Raw genomic sequence first — 14526 nt, forward strand, 5'->3', positions numbered from 1 at the left:
AGGTGAGCTTCATCAGGAATTCTTTTTAGCATCTACCGTTTAACGTATAAGCCTGGCCAATACAGTGGTACCTTGGTTCTCAAACTTAATCCGTTCCGGAAGTCTGTTCCAAAACCAAAGCGTTCCAAAAACAAGGCGTGCTTTCCCATAGAAAGTAATGCAAAATGGATTAATCCGTTCCACACTTTTAAAAACAACCCCTGAAACAGCAATTTAACATGAATTTTACTATCTAACGAGACCATTGATCCATAAAATGAAAGCAATAAACGATGTACTGCAGTCGCACAGTCAACCCATCAGTAGCCGAACTGGGTTGCACACAGTCACAAAAGCAAAGCAAAAAAGCCGCAAAAACAAAAACGCTAAATAAATAGCAAAAGCAGACAGACCTCTGTGTAACACTCAAAACGGAAGTGTGGCACTCAAATCGGAAGCATAACACTCAAAACGGAGCACATTTGGCTTCTGAAAAAGTTATCAAACCAGAACACTTACTTCCGGGTTTGCAGTGTTTGGGTTCCAAGTTGTTTGAGTACCAAGGCGTTTGAGAACCAAGGCACCACTGTACCTCTGTTCATATTCTGAAGCCTCCATCCTCTTCCCTTCACCAGAGGTACCCAATTTCAGATGTGGTGCCCAAGACCGGTATAAGCTTTTAACAGAAGTCCCACATGACCCCATTCTTAAGCTGTTTTCTATGTTGCTCCTGTCACTAAATGGCTTTTTTTTTTCTATAAACCTTTTTTAAAAGATAGTTACATAGTTATACTGATATTACTCTGTACTGTTTTAATTTGAGTATAACATTTGTTAGAGGCAAGGTGAAACTACTGGAAAAAATAAGTTGTTTGTTTGTTTTTGCTGCATTTGGTTACAAAATTTAGTTCCACCCACTATAATTAACAATAAAGATGAACCCGAGGCTCTAACTGTGCTGCTGGAGACTTCAATAAACATTGAATGCCAGGCTGTGGGAACTCCACCACCACAGATCAATTGGCTGAAGAACGGGCTGCCTCTCTCTATCTCCACACACATCAGGTTGCTTTCAGCTGGACAGATTCTCAGGTAAGGTACCAGTTCTTTCAGTCCACTCTTGCACATTTTATGTAAGAAGATCTTACATAAAAGTAGGCAGCTGAAAGTTAAATCAATACAATTGTTATTTTGTGGCACTTGCTTTCTGCATTTCATTCAGTCCAGATCATGGGTAGGCAAACTAAGGCCCAGGGGCTGGATCCGGCCCGCAGACGGTCCGGCAATCAGCATGTTTTTACATGAGTAGAATGTGTCCTTTTATTTAAAATGCATGCCTGGGTGTGGGGCCTGCCTGGTGTTTTTACATGAGTAGAATGTGTGCTTTTATTTAAAATGCATCTCTGGGTCATTTGTGGGGCATAGGAATTTCTTCATTTCCCCCCAAAAATTTAGCCCGGCCCCCCACAAGGTCTGAGGGACAGTGGACCGGCCCCCTGCTGAAAAAGTTTGCTGACCCCTGATCCAGATGGCCAACCAGCATCAGACCTATTTAGTTCAGTGATGGAACTACATGTTATTCCTTCAGTTCTTCCTCCTGGTATCTATTTTAGAAGTCCTGGAAAACCCCCAGGGCGAGTGTAAGGAGTGAATTTAGTGCTTAACTGGCTCCTAAGTAGGTTTTGTCAAACATAGCCAGTTTCTCTCCAGACTCCCTTATAATAGGTTTTGTAATATTGGCTGCCCTCTTCTTAATGGCAAAGAACCTGTGGGAGACCCAACCTATCCTGAGATATACTTTGGCAGACCTTTAAAGGAAAGCGATGCTTCCTAGTCAAAAGGGACCGGGGGCAACTATGGAGAATTTCTACATCTCATTCTAATTCAAAAAGGGTATCTGAATGCTATTGTGAAAGGGCCATCTTCAACCAATCTTACAAATTGCAATATGTTGTAGGAAGAAGTTTTCAGAGGCTGATTCATGTGGTTTAGAGCCTGTATCTCTATCTCTGTCTCTGTCTCTATCTCTAGATAGAGAGCCAGTGTGGTGTAGTGGTTAAGAGCGGTAGACTCGTAATCTGGGGAACCGGGTTCGATTCCCTGCTCCTCCACATGCAGCTGCTGGGTAACCTTGGGCCAGTCACACTTCTCTGAAGTCTCTCAGCCCCACTCACCTCACAGAGCGTTTGTTGTGGGGGAGGAAGGGAAAGGAGAATGTTAGCAGCTTTGAGACTCCTTTGGGTAGTGATAAAGCGGGATATCAAATCCAAACTCTTCTTCTCTTCTTCTTCTATCTCTATCTCTCTGTCACCTATCTATCTATCTATCATCTATCTATCTATCTATCTATCTATCTATCTATCTATCTATATGTACGTGTGTGTGTGTGTGAATATATATATATGCCATTCTTTCGTGCAAATCTTTCTAGAATGACAGAAAAGCAGAAATAAGTACAAAATTAAAACAATAGCTATAGAAGAATGAAGCAGCAGAATAAAACGAAACATTACAAGGGTCTTAACAGAATTAAAAGGTGCTGGGAAGTTGTTTGTTTTTTTTAAGGTATTCACCAAGCACTAGAAAAGCATGAAAGTAGATGGTAGGAGAGAATTCCATCAGTTTTCCATTAAATAAATGCATGTTCTACACCAGGCAACCTCGGCCCTCCAGATGTTTTGAGACTACAATTCCCAGCATCCCTGAGCACTGGTCCTGCTAGCTAGGGATCATGGGAGTTGTAGGCCAAAAACATCTGGAGGGCCAAGGTTGAGGAAGGTTGTTCTACACTTTCCTGAGACTCATTATCCATGAAGAAGCCATTAAAAGTCTACAACAGGCCTTTCCCAAACAACAAATGCACCACACGTTCATAAATTCCCTGCAATCCACTAATTCAAAACTGTGTTGTCCAACAGACAGAATAAAATGCTTCGTATTGTGACCATTTGAAAAATGACTTTGGTTGTGTCCCTTCCAGAATTGTAAGAGCACAGATAGCTGATGTTGGCATGTACACATGTGTCGCCTCCAACAGAGCTGGTGTGGACAACAAGCACCATAGTCTTCAAGTTTATGGTAAGCCTCATTCTCTATTGCAAAGGTAAATTGTAAACTTCCCCATGAATTTCAAGTCCTATGTACATGTGTACTACCGTATTTTTTGCTCTATAGGAATCACCGGACCATAGGACGCACTGGACCATAGGAGGGGTAGAACGGGGGGGGGGGGGAATTCTCCCTCTCTCTGCTCAGCACCCCTTCAGTGAAGCGGCAGGAGAAACGGAGCCCCTTCCATTTCTCCTCCCGCTTCGCTGAAGGGGCGCTGCGTAGCTCTCCCTCTCTGCAGAAGCCAGGAGAGTCTTGCTCTCTCGGCTTCAGCAAAAGGAACCCGAAGCCTTTGGAGCGCAGTGCGAGTTCCCGCTGTGCTCTAAAGGCTTCAGGCAGCTATCCCTGAAGCCTGGAGAGCGAGAGGGGTCAGTGCGCACCGACCCCTCTCGCTCTCCAGGCTTCAGCGAAAGCAACGCGAAGCCTCCGGAGCACGGAGGGAGCGCTCCCTCTGCGCTTCGGAGGCTTCGCGTTGCTATCGCTGAAGCCAAGGAGCCTGCATTCGCTCCATAGGACGCACACACATTTCCCCTTAATTTTTGGAGGGGAAAAAGTGCATCCTATAGAGCGAAAAATACGGTACTTAACGTTTCTGTTCTGGACCTGAGTCAATTGTACCCCAAAGTGCCTCACAACTTCTATACTGTCTTCCGTCTCAGGACCTCTTGTTTTCTTTATAGGTTCCAAGCTTTAATGTCTAAGGGTTTCACGTAAAATTTCAGTCCCCTTCTCAGGGTCTCTGGAGGAAAGAGATGAAAAAGCAGACACGCTAAGGAGCTGTGCTATTTCCATCCCCATCCTCCTCCCACATAATATTTTAGTATAATTTTTAATTGAAGGGCTTTTCCTATTACATTTCAGTAATCATGTTACAAACATAAAGTTTAAAAGCAGTTGCCTCTTTCAGCATATTCTTCCTGTTCAGTATCTTCTCTTCCTGTTGGCCCTTCAGAACAACAGGGTTTTGGCCCTTCAGAACAATTTGCTGAATACTTTAGCGCTGAGCGGGGACCGTGTACCGTATTTTTCGCTCTATAAGACACACTTCCCCCCTCCAAAAATTAAGGGGAAATGTGTGTGCGTCTTATGGAGCAAATGCAGGCTCCTGAGAGCAAGACTCTCCTGCCTTCAGCGAAAGGAACCTGAAGCCTCCGGAGGACAGCGGGACTCCTGCTGCGCTCTGGAGGCTTCGGGTTGCCTTCACTGAAGCCTGGAGAGCGAGAGGGGTTGGTGCGCACCTATCCCTCTTGCTCTCCTGGCTTCACTTCGCTGGAGAGGTGCTGCACAGCTTTCCCTCTCTGCGCAGTGCCCCTTCAGCGAAGCGGGAGAAGAAATGGAAGGGAAAGCTATGGTCGGGTGCGACCTATGGTCGGGTGCGTCCTATAGAGTGAAAATTGCGGTGCCTTGCTAAACATGGTTTTCATGTTGAAAAGCAGCTCTCATGTGTCTTGTGAACACACTTCTTTTGTTGGCATTTTCATTTCTGTCTGTTCCTCGTGTTCCTCAGCTCACTTGCCCACATTGCTATTGTGGTGACCCATGCTATGTTGACACGGCTGCTCAGGATTTTGAGGGACCCTTGGGCCAGATACCTTTAATGGACTCCCTCCCTCGGGTAATCTGCCCCCTCAGCTCCCCATACCAGAGCCCACCCCATTCAGGAGGGTTCCCTTACCTTTCAGAGAGCCTTTGAAAGGGGGTGCTGGGGGAGGAGGGGGCAGGAAAGTCACCCAACTCTTCCACTGGTGGTTCTTAGGATCCTTGCCAAAAAAAAAATTAGTTGACTAAAGTTTTGTCTTGAAATATATGCATATTTATATATTCACTGAATGCCACACTTGGAACCATGGTGTTTTCTCCATGCAGTATCACCAAGCATAGACAGTGGTGGAGGAACAGAAGAGGTAACGGTTGTAAAAGGGAACCCAGTCTCTTTGGTGTGTTCGGCTGATGGAACACCAACCCCTAATATGTCATGGCTTAAAGACGGCCAACCTTTAAACTTCGGTTTCCACGTGTCTCTGGAAAACCAAGGAATGGGTCTTCACATAGCGAAGTCCGAGACTGAGGACACAGCCAGATACACCTGTATAGCATCTAATGAAGCTGGGGAAGCCAACAAGCATTTCACTCTTAAAGTGCTGGGTAAGGATTCTTAACTTTTTTTTTGTAATTCAGTCTGACCAGGGAGACTTGGCGGCTGAACTGAAGAGGTAAAGGTAAAGGGACCCTTGACCATTAGGTCCAGTCGTGGCCGACTCTTACGGTTGCGGCGCTCATCTCGCTTTATTGGCAGAGGGAGCCGGCATATAGCTTCCAGGTCATGTGGCCAGCATGACTAAGCCACTTCTGGTGAACCAGAGCAGTGCATGGAAATGCCGTTTACCTTCCCGCCAGAGCGGTACCTATTTATCTACTTGCACTTTGACGTGTTTTCGAACTGCTAGGTTGGCAGGAGCAGGGACCGAGCAACGGGAGCTCACCCCGTCACAGGGATTCGAACCGCCGACCTTCTGATCGGCAAGTCCTAGGCTCTGTGGTTTAACCCACAGCACCACCCGCATCCCACTGAAGTGAACTGAAGAGGTTCTAGTGTGCTATTCTAAAAACAACAACCAAAACCTACAAAACACTGATTGGATCCAGAAGGCTTATCACAGCTATCGGCTAGCCACTACGGGGGGGGGGGTATGGGTGTGGCTGGGACATGGGTGGCACTGTGGTCTCAACCACTGAGCCTCTTGGGCTTGTCGATCAGCGGTTCGAATCCCCGTGACAGACTGAGCTCCCGCTGCTCTGTCTCAGCTCCTGCCAACTTAGCAGTTCGAAAGTAGGCCAGTGCAAGTAGATAAATAGGTATCGCTGCAGCGGGAAGGTAAACGGCATTTCCATGGGCTCTGGTTTCCATCACGGTGTCCCGTTGCGGCAGAAGTGGTTCAGTCCTGCTGGCCTCAAGACCCGGAAAGCTGTCTGTGAACAAACGCTGGCTCTCTCGGCCTGAAAGCGAGATGAGTGCCGCAACTCCATAGTCGCCTTTGACTGGACTTAACCGTCAAGGGGTCCTTTACCTTTTACTGTCTTGATAACCTCAAGGCTGTATTGCTGAGCTGCAGTGCACTTCTACTGGGGCTGTTGTTGGTACAAAATGCTGTAGCTAGGCTGTTTTGGGGGAGAGACTACTGAGAACATGTTGCACCTATTTTGAAAGAACTGCACTAGCTGCCTATATGCTGCCAAAGCAAAGGTCAAGGTACTTAGGTAGACCCTATACAGCATGGGACCTAGGTATTTTTCTGAGAACTTTCTCCCTTATAGGGTTCCTGTACGTTTAGAGCCAGGGAGAGATACTCTTGACCGTGCCTCACTTACCTGGCATTGGTATGTGGCAAGAAGGATAGAGCATTCTCAAGCAAGCCGATTGTTTAACTTCCCCCATCTTCAGATATGGCTCATATGGGGCTCACCCACACTTACCTTTAGCTCTGTGCTTTCTAGGTACAGTCAAACCTCAGTTGTCGAATGTAATCCATTCCAGAAAACCGTTTGACTTCTGAAACGTTTGATAACCAAGGTGCGGCTTCCGATTGGTTGCCAGAGCTTCTTGCACTCAAGCAGAAGCTGCGTCAGAAATGAGATAACAAAATGAAAAAAACTATTTAAATACACTTTCCCAGAGAAACCAGAAGCATTTTTGCTAGGGATAACAGGGGATGAATTAAAAAAGGAAGATTACCATTCATGTACGCAACGACCGCCGCTATAATCTTAGTGGCTCAGAAATGGAAATCCCAAGAAATCCCAACTTTAACGGAGTGGCAGACAAAAATGTGTGAATGCATAGAATTGGCGAAATTGGCTTATAAGATTCGGAACCAAAAAGAAGCAAAGCTCAAAAAAGATTGGAGTAAATTTGTTGAATATATACGGAGTAACTGTAAGAATTTTAAAACTATAGCAGGATTAATGAAAATCTTGTGATGTGGATGGAGTGTAAATAAGAAACTGTAAGAAAAGATTTGAGATGTGAAAACGGTTGAAGGGATGGAAGGAAGTCTGGGCTCAATAAGGCGCAGGGTAAATAAGAATTTTTGAATGTAGGAGTATGTATTTTATTTGTTGTTGTTACAAAAAAGCAATAAAAAGTATTTGAAAAAAAAGGAAGCTGCGTCAGACATTCAGGTTCTGAAAAACGTTCGAAAACTGGAGCATTTACTTCCGGGTTTTCGGCATTCGGGAGCCAAAATTTTCGAAAACAGAGCCATTCAAAAACCGAGGTATGACTGTACAGGATCCACACTTTAAAGCTCTGTGTTCATGCACTCTTTTTTTTTTTTTTTTTTTGCCCCACCACTTTCCCTGCTCTTTAATGCTGAATCGGAACAAATTGCAATTTGGGCTTGCCAGTCTTAGGTCCAGTCTTAGGAGTGATTCATACAACTACAGTGTCAGAATTACTTCTTCACGTCTTCTTCCCAGACTGCTCCATTAACATTTGGATACATTCCTTTTGAGTAAAATTATGAAAGTTTCTTCTTCCGCAGAACCCCCTCAGATTAATGGATCAGGTCATCCTGAAGAAATTTCTATAGTAGTAAACAAACCACTGGAGCTCTTCTGTATTTCCGATGGCATTCCTATCCCCAAAATCACATGGATGAAGGATGGGCGCCCAGTGCCCCAGACTGATGATATTCGTATCCTGAGAGGGGGAGAGGTCCTTCGGATATCTAGTGCTCAGGTAACTGTAATACAACCATTCAGTTGTGGCCAATCTATCCCCCCTCCATTATTTTCTTGTTCAATATCAATAAGTCTCAAAACATCTCAAATGCAATTCAGTCAAATGTTTGAAACCTCATTGAAATCCAGGAAGAGTATCAAGAATCCTTTTAATCTTCCAGTTTATCTTCCTTACTGTATTCTGACATTTTGTTTGTTGTCAGTTCTGCTCGTCTTCTCCCTCCTTCCCTTTCTGCCACATATAAAGGTAGACACACACTCTTTCTTCTTCCATCCATGCGATTGTATTCGTGCAGCACTGATTAATGGGCAATGTAGCCAAAATGGTTTTCCAACTACTGCCATTATTTGTGTTTAATTTGAATTTTATCCCTAACTGAGGCTGTCTGGGTGTTCCTGCAGGTGGAAGACACTGGAAGATACACATGTTTGGCTTCAAGCCCTGCAGGAGACGATGACAAAGAATTTTTAGTAAGAGTACATGGTAAGGTTAACTGAAGAGTACAGTAGTGGGGGAGAAATCTCTAAATGCTTCTATTGCATTGCTCAGTTTTCACCCACCTGTTTCTAAGGCTAGATATTGTGAAACATAACAGCCCTGGAAAAGGTAGAAGAACACAGAATACCACTCCCAACTGGGATTTCTTGCTTTCTACTGAAACTGATTTCTGCCTCTTCAGAAGAGAGCAATGAAATAGCCTAACTTGCCTGTATTCAGTAACAAAGATCATCCAATAGAAAATGTGCCGACACAGCTTGTGAAGGTTAGGAATGCACCACAGTGCACAAATATCAAATTCACATTGGTTTGGCCCATAGACTGCACTCTAGAGCTCTGTTTATGTGACCACCATGCAAATATCCAAAGTGTCTGTGTTTTTCAGAAGTCCTTTCTTTCTCAACCTGCCTGAAGTATCCTTGGTGGTGGTGGTGGTTTGGTTATGAGTTTGAATAGACTATGCCCAGTGTATGTGTGGTGGGGTTTGGCTGCATATGCATTACGGGGTCTGCTGACACAGGATCACAAGGCCTTTAGACCCGCCTTCCTCAACATGGTTGCCTGCCACTCATCTCTGAAATACAATACCCATCAGCCCCAGCTAGCATGACCAATGGTCAGGGGTGGGAGATGATGGGAAATGTACACTGGTACCTCTGGTTAAGAACTTAATTTGTTCCGGAGGTCCATTCTTAAGCTGAAACAGTTCTTAACCTGAGGTACCACTTTAGCTAATAGGGCCTCCCGCTGCCACCGCACCGCCACCGTGCGATTACTGTTCTCATCCTGAGGTAAAGTTCTTAACCCACGGTACTACTTCCTGGTTAGCGGAGTCTGTAACCTGAAGCGTTTGTAACCCGAAGCATTTGTAACCCGAGATACCACTGTAATCCAAAACATCTGGAGGGCACAAGGTTGGGGAAAGTTGCTCTAGAGCAAACAATTATAGAGGGAACCATTATACAGATCAAATTATCTTGGTTGAGAACATGCTGGAGAGGTAACCAGCATTTGGCAATGGGAGGTTCGCCGAACAATTAAGGCTGTTCTACATGAACATCATGTGACAGTTGTATGGGCTGAATTGGTTCATGTTGGGAGAATCAGTCCTTGGGGTATGAACCTGAGCTGAACCAGGCTATATAGATCTAAACTAGAACTTTGAATTAGCCTGGAAGCTTAATTGGTAGCCCATGCAGTTGTGTCAGAATTGGTGTTGTATGTTTGGACTATTCTACCCCAGTCAACAATTTGGCCACTGAATTCTGCACTAGCTGAAGTTTCAAAACCATTTTCAGAGGCAGCCACATGTATAACACATTGCTAAAACCCAACATAGTTATCAGAGTATAGGCAACCAAAGTTAGCCACAGAATACATGTAATAACACATGCCTCTTGTACAAAGCATGACCTTCATTTTGAGAATTGCCTATAGGAAGCGTAAGTTACCTTGAGGTATGCAAAATTTCATAGCAGCTAGAGGTTCAGCTTCCTGCTAAGTAAATTAAGTTTTCATTTACCATTATTTGCTATGATGTTTCTCTGACAGTTCCCCCTAATATTGCTGGCACAAGCAATCCTCAGAATCTCAGCGTGCTGCAGAACAGACAGATTATACTGGAGTGCAAATCAGATGCAGTGCCACCTCCTACAATCACATGGCTCAAAAATGGGGAAATTATGCAGGTATGTGTTTTTCCCTTAAGAGTTGTTGTTTTCAGTCTGCCCCCAAACCTTTCGCAGATGCTCAAACTGCATGCATAGTGGTGACTGAGGTTTGAACAAGCCAGAAGTGTTCCTGCTTCCCAGTTGCAGATATTTTATTTTATTTTATTTACATCCTGCCCATCTGGCTGGGTTTCCCCAGCCACTCTGGGCAGCTCCCAACAGAATATTAAAAATAGAATCAAACATTAAAATAATCCCTAAACAGGGCTGCCTTCAGATGTCTTCTAAAAGTCATATAGTTGTTTATTTCCTTGACATCTGATGGGAGGGCGTTCCACAGGGTGGGTGCCACTACCGAGAAGGCCCTCTGCCTGGTTCCCTGTAACCTCACTTCTTGCAGGGAGGGAACCGTCAGAAGGCCCTCGGTGCTGGATCTCAGTGTCCGGGCTGAGCAATGGCAGTGGAGACGCTCCTTCAGGTATATTATTTATGTTTGCATGGGGACCCACAGACAGGGAGCCTCAAGCATGTAGGTCTGATCCCTACGGTTTGTACATCTCAATTTTATGGTGCATAGTCTGCATGAATAGTCCATGTGCATTGGGCTTTACATATGGAGATCCCATCAAGGTGAAGCATATGATCTACGTTCCCACCCCACCCCAGTCTGAAACCAGGGCATGGTGTTGGGGGAATATGACAAAGCAACCTTTCTGAAGCTAAGCAAACCTTGGTCTCGTCAGTGCCTGGATGGCTGACCTTTGGGATCTCATGTAAGTCCTCTTGAGTTTCATGATGCAAGAAAGGCGGACTACAAAAATACCAGTGCGCTGTTCCTCACCATTACCACCAGATTCTCACCGTATTGCTTCCTATCTTGTGAGCAGGTACATTGTTGATTCTGTACCTTGGGGGGGAAATAATTTCAGCTTGTGGAAATTCTCTTACCAGGCAACGGCCCGGGTTCGCATCTTGTCTAGTGGGAGATACCTTCAGATCAATAACGCTGACCTAAGTGATGCAGCAAGCTACACCTGTGTGGCAAGTAATGTCGCAGGCCAAACTACAAGAGAATTTGTATTAGCTGTAAATGGTAAGAAAAGGAAACGTACTCCTACGCAAGCTTTGCATGGTTGATAACGTGAGATAATGCCAAGCGCATTAGTAAACATTGCCATCGGGGCACAGTAACCGTTTTATTTCATGGTGGAAATAATGTTTACACACCAGCCATTTTTGACCACAAATGCATGTGGCGACAGGTATATATGCACAATACAGTTTTGTGACTCTGAGATTGTTCCTTTATTCCTTGAATGAAAGAAAAGTGATGGAGTTTTCGTTGGACTCCATCGCTTTATACGACGTGAGGGGATACCTGTATGAATTTATTTATTGCATTTATATATGGCTTTTCTGCAGAGACACCCAAGGCTGTTTTGCAATTTTAAAATTTAGAATAAACAAAGGCTACAAACTATTCTTAGACCAACCTGAAAACTCTCCTGTTCCTCCAGGGCTATGCAGGCAATTAAGAGCACACCCCAGCAATGGTCTGTTGATGTTTGCTTTTAATTTCTGTTTGCTTTTAACTTTTTATGATTTTTTGTTGTTGTAAACCACTGTGATATTCTTTTATTTTATTTTTTGTAATAATATTTTATTCATTTTTCCAACAAATAACTTTTTGTAGAGACTAGAAAGGGTTTCCAGTCTTCTTTAAAAGATTCTAAATTTGTATATTTTATGACTGTCGTCAGTTTTGCCATCTTTGCATATTCCAAGGTGTTTATCAACCATTCTTCGAGGGTGTTCTCTCCTCCTATCATTTCTGTGCATAAAGAATCCTTGCTGCTGTAGTCCCATATATAAATACCATTGAGGCTTCCTTCGGTAATATTCTTTTATGAAAAAGCGGTATATAAAAATGTTTATAAATAAGTAAGTAAGCTCCCTGACCTGTACCTATTTGCTTCTGTCTTCCCTTAAGTTTAGTCACTGATTGTCTCCAGGGATAGAAGGTAGGGTTAAATTAACCATGCAATATAGGCCTAAGGGACGCGGGGGGTGCTGTGGGTTAAACCACAGAGCCTAGGACTTGCCGATCAGAAGGTCGGTGGTTTGAATCCCCACAACGGGGTGAGCTCCCATTACTCAGTCCCAGCTCCTGCCAACCTAGCAGTTCAAAAGCACGTCAAAGTGCAAGTAGATAAATAGGTACCACTCCTGTGGGAAGGTAAATGGTGTTTTCGTGCGCTGTTCTGGTTCGCCAGAAGTGGCTTAGTCCTGCTGGCCACATGACCTGGAAGCTGTACGCCGGCTCCCTCGGCCGATAAAGCGAGATGAGCGCCGCAACCCCAGAGTCGGCCACGACTGGACCTAATGGTCAGGGGTCCCTCTACCTTTACCTTTATAGGCTTAATATCAAATTCTATTAAATGAAGCAGAGTTTTAGAAGATGGTTTTACATCCAACCCCATGTGTTAAGGGATGGCAGAAAATCCCATGTTTAATGGATGGCAAGCAGTTCTTCTGATACTTCCTGGAATTCTCCTTTTATACAGTTGCTCCTACAATCAAGAGTGGCCCTCAAACCGTGACAGTGAATATTAATATGTCTGCTGTCTTGGAGTGTGCTGCGGAAGGCATACCAGCCCCAAGGGTTTCATGGAGAAAGGATGGAACCCTTTTTGCAGAAAACAATGCAAGGTAATGATGAGTTGGCGAAACAGACAGAATCTGTGTGTACACACCATGCTTTGAAGCACCACCCTCTCCAGGTGCTGGGAACTAGCGCTGAGAGGGGTAAACTACCATAAACATGGTTCTTTGGGGTGGAAACTGTCAGTTTGCATTTCTTGGTGCCGAAAGTATTGATCTGATGTGTAGAGATCTTTCTTATTCTACTTAATTCAAGAGGGTTCTGGAAGTTTCTGTGTGTGAAAGAAATAAGCAGAAGGTTCATGATGTTTGGGTTATGCCTTCAGAGAAGCTGAGTAAATTGTCTCTGTTATCTGTTCTGTCAAGGTTATGCTGACTATTATAAGAGGCCAGAAGAAGCCTGGGTTTCACTTTCTCTTTGTATCTCACTTCCTTCTGGTGTGGTATTCTTTATATAGTGTAAAGTTTTAGTCTTATTATAAGTTACTATACATATAAGTTAGGTCTGCTGCAACAGGATTTCTTTGGGACAGTGTCAATCCTGAATGTTTTGGATTTGTGACCATTTGCCTTCAGTAGCAGTAAAGATCTCCTGGATGAAATCTTAATTGCCTCTGGTCTATTTTTGGAGGATCCTGCAACGTGTTTAAGTTTTTACTCTGCTAACTATACGTCAGAGATCTGCTCTGGATCAATACTGAGTAGAATTCTATGACTTTAAATTCTTTGCTTTAAATTCCACATGCTGGTGACAAATAGGGAGTGGTTGTTCCATCCATTCCCTCCTTGCCAGCTCCCCAGAGGCATCTGGCTAGCAGCCATGGTTGGAAACAGGGTTGCTGGCCTAGGTGGACCCTTTGTCCCATCCAGTAGGGCAGAGGGATCCAGCACTATGACCAATGGTCAGGAGTGATGAGTGTGGGGACTCCACAGATCTGGAGGTCACCATGTGGCAGAAGCAGGAGTTATTAATCCTTAATAAAATTTGATTACCTTGGACTAATGGTCAAATATACCTCATTGTTATTTTAATTTGTTAAAAAATAAACTGGGGCCTGTTTGACTCAATTTTTTTTAAAAAAATATATTAATAAGGTGTTTTTATTTACAAGTGCAGGGACATAGCTGGCACTGTGGGTTAAACCACAGAGCCTAGGGCTTGCCGATCAGAAGGTCGGCGGTTTGAATCCCTGTGACGGGGTGAGCTCCCGTTGCTCGGTCCCTGCTCCTGCCCACCTAGCCGTTCGAAAGCACACCAAGTGCAAGTAGATAAATAGGTACTGCTCCAGCTGGAAGGTAAACGGCGTTTCCGTGCGCTGCTCTGGTTCGCCAGAAGCGGCTTAGTCATGCTGGCCACATGACCCGAAAGCTGTATGCCGGCTCCCTCAGCCAATAAAGCGAGATGAGCGCCGCAACCCCAGAGTCGGCCACGACTGGACCTAATGGTCAGGGGTCCCTTTACCCTTTACCTTATTTACAAGTGCAGGTTGGTTGATTTATGTGACCGGCTTCAATGGCTTTACTTTTTGTAGTATAAGAATAGATGTCAGGGACTGGGCAGAGGAGGAATGGTAGAGTCCGCCTCCCCAGCCTCACCTTCCAGAGAAGAAGAAGGCAGTTCAGAATTACAACAGGGTTTGAGGGAGATTACAGCTCAGAGGCAGATGAGGGGAGAAGCTGGGAAATAATGGGAGAGGAAGAAGAAGAATCACCAGAGGGGCAACAACTGACGGACACAGTGTCTTTAGAAAGCATTCCAGACCTCCCCTCTTTCAGAACCCACCGAGCATTGAAAGTAGGAGAGCAGGAGCTCAAAGGCAGAGGACACTCCTCAGCACCCATAGTGATGACACATGAGGGAGAGGGTGG

The 14526-nt window shown here is 44.6% G+C and overlaps 1 protein-coding gene across 4 annotated transcripts in view; it reads left to right on the forward strand.

Moving 5' to 3' along the window:
* Positions 1-14526, forward strand: part of HMCN1 (hemicentin 1) — a 313634-nt gene that overhangs the window by 243061 nt on the left and 56047 nt on the right. For all 4 annotated transcript variants that reach the window (XR_014549512.1, XM_083620076.1, XM_083620077.1 and 1 more), the window contains 8 exons: positions 888-1071; positions 2960-3057; positions 4954-5232; positions 7629-7825; positions 8230-8311; positions 9878-10014; positions 10948-11089; positions 12561-12705. Coding sequence is in view for 3 of the 4 variants with exons in the window: in XM_083620076.1 (XP_083476202.1) it covers positions 888-1071; positions 2960-3057; positions 4954-5232; positions 7629-7825; positions 8230-8311; positions 9878-10014; positions 10948-11089; positions 12561-12705 (1264 nt within the window). In the remaining variant the exon portion in view is untranslated. The remainder of the gene's footprint in view (positions 1-887; positions 1072-2959; positions 3058-4953; positions 5233-7628; positions 7826-8229; positions 8312-9877; positions 10015-10947; positions 11090-12560; positions 12706-14526) is intronic.

This window comes from Podarcis filfolensis, assembly GCF_964270895.1.
Source record: "Podarcis filfolensis genome assembly, chromosome: 6".
NCBI classification, from domain to species: Eukaryota; Metazoa; Chordata; class Lepidosauria; order Squamata; family Lacertidae; genus Podarcis; species Podarcis filfolensis.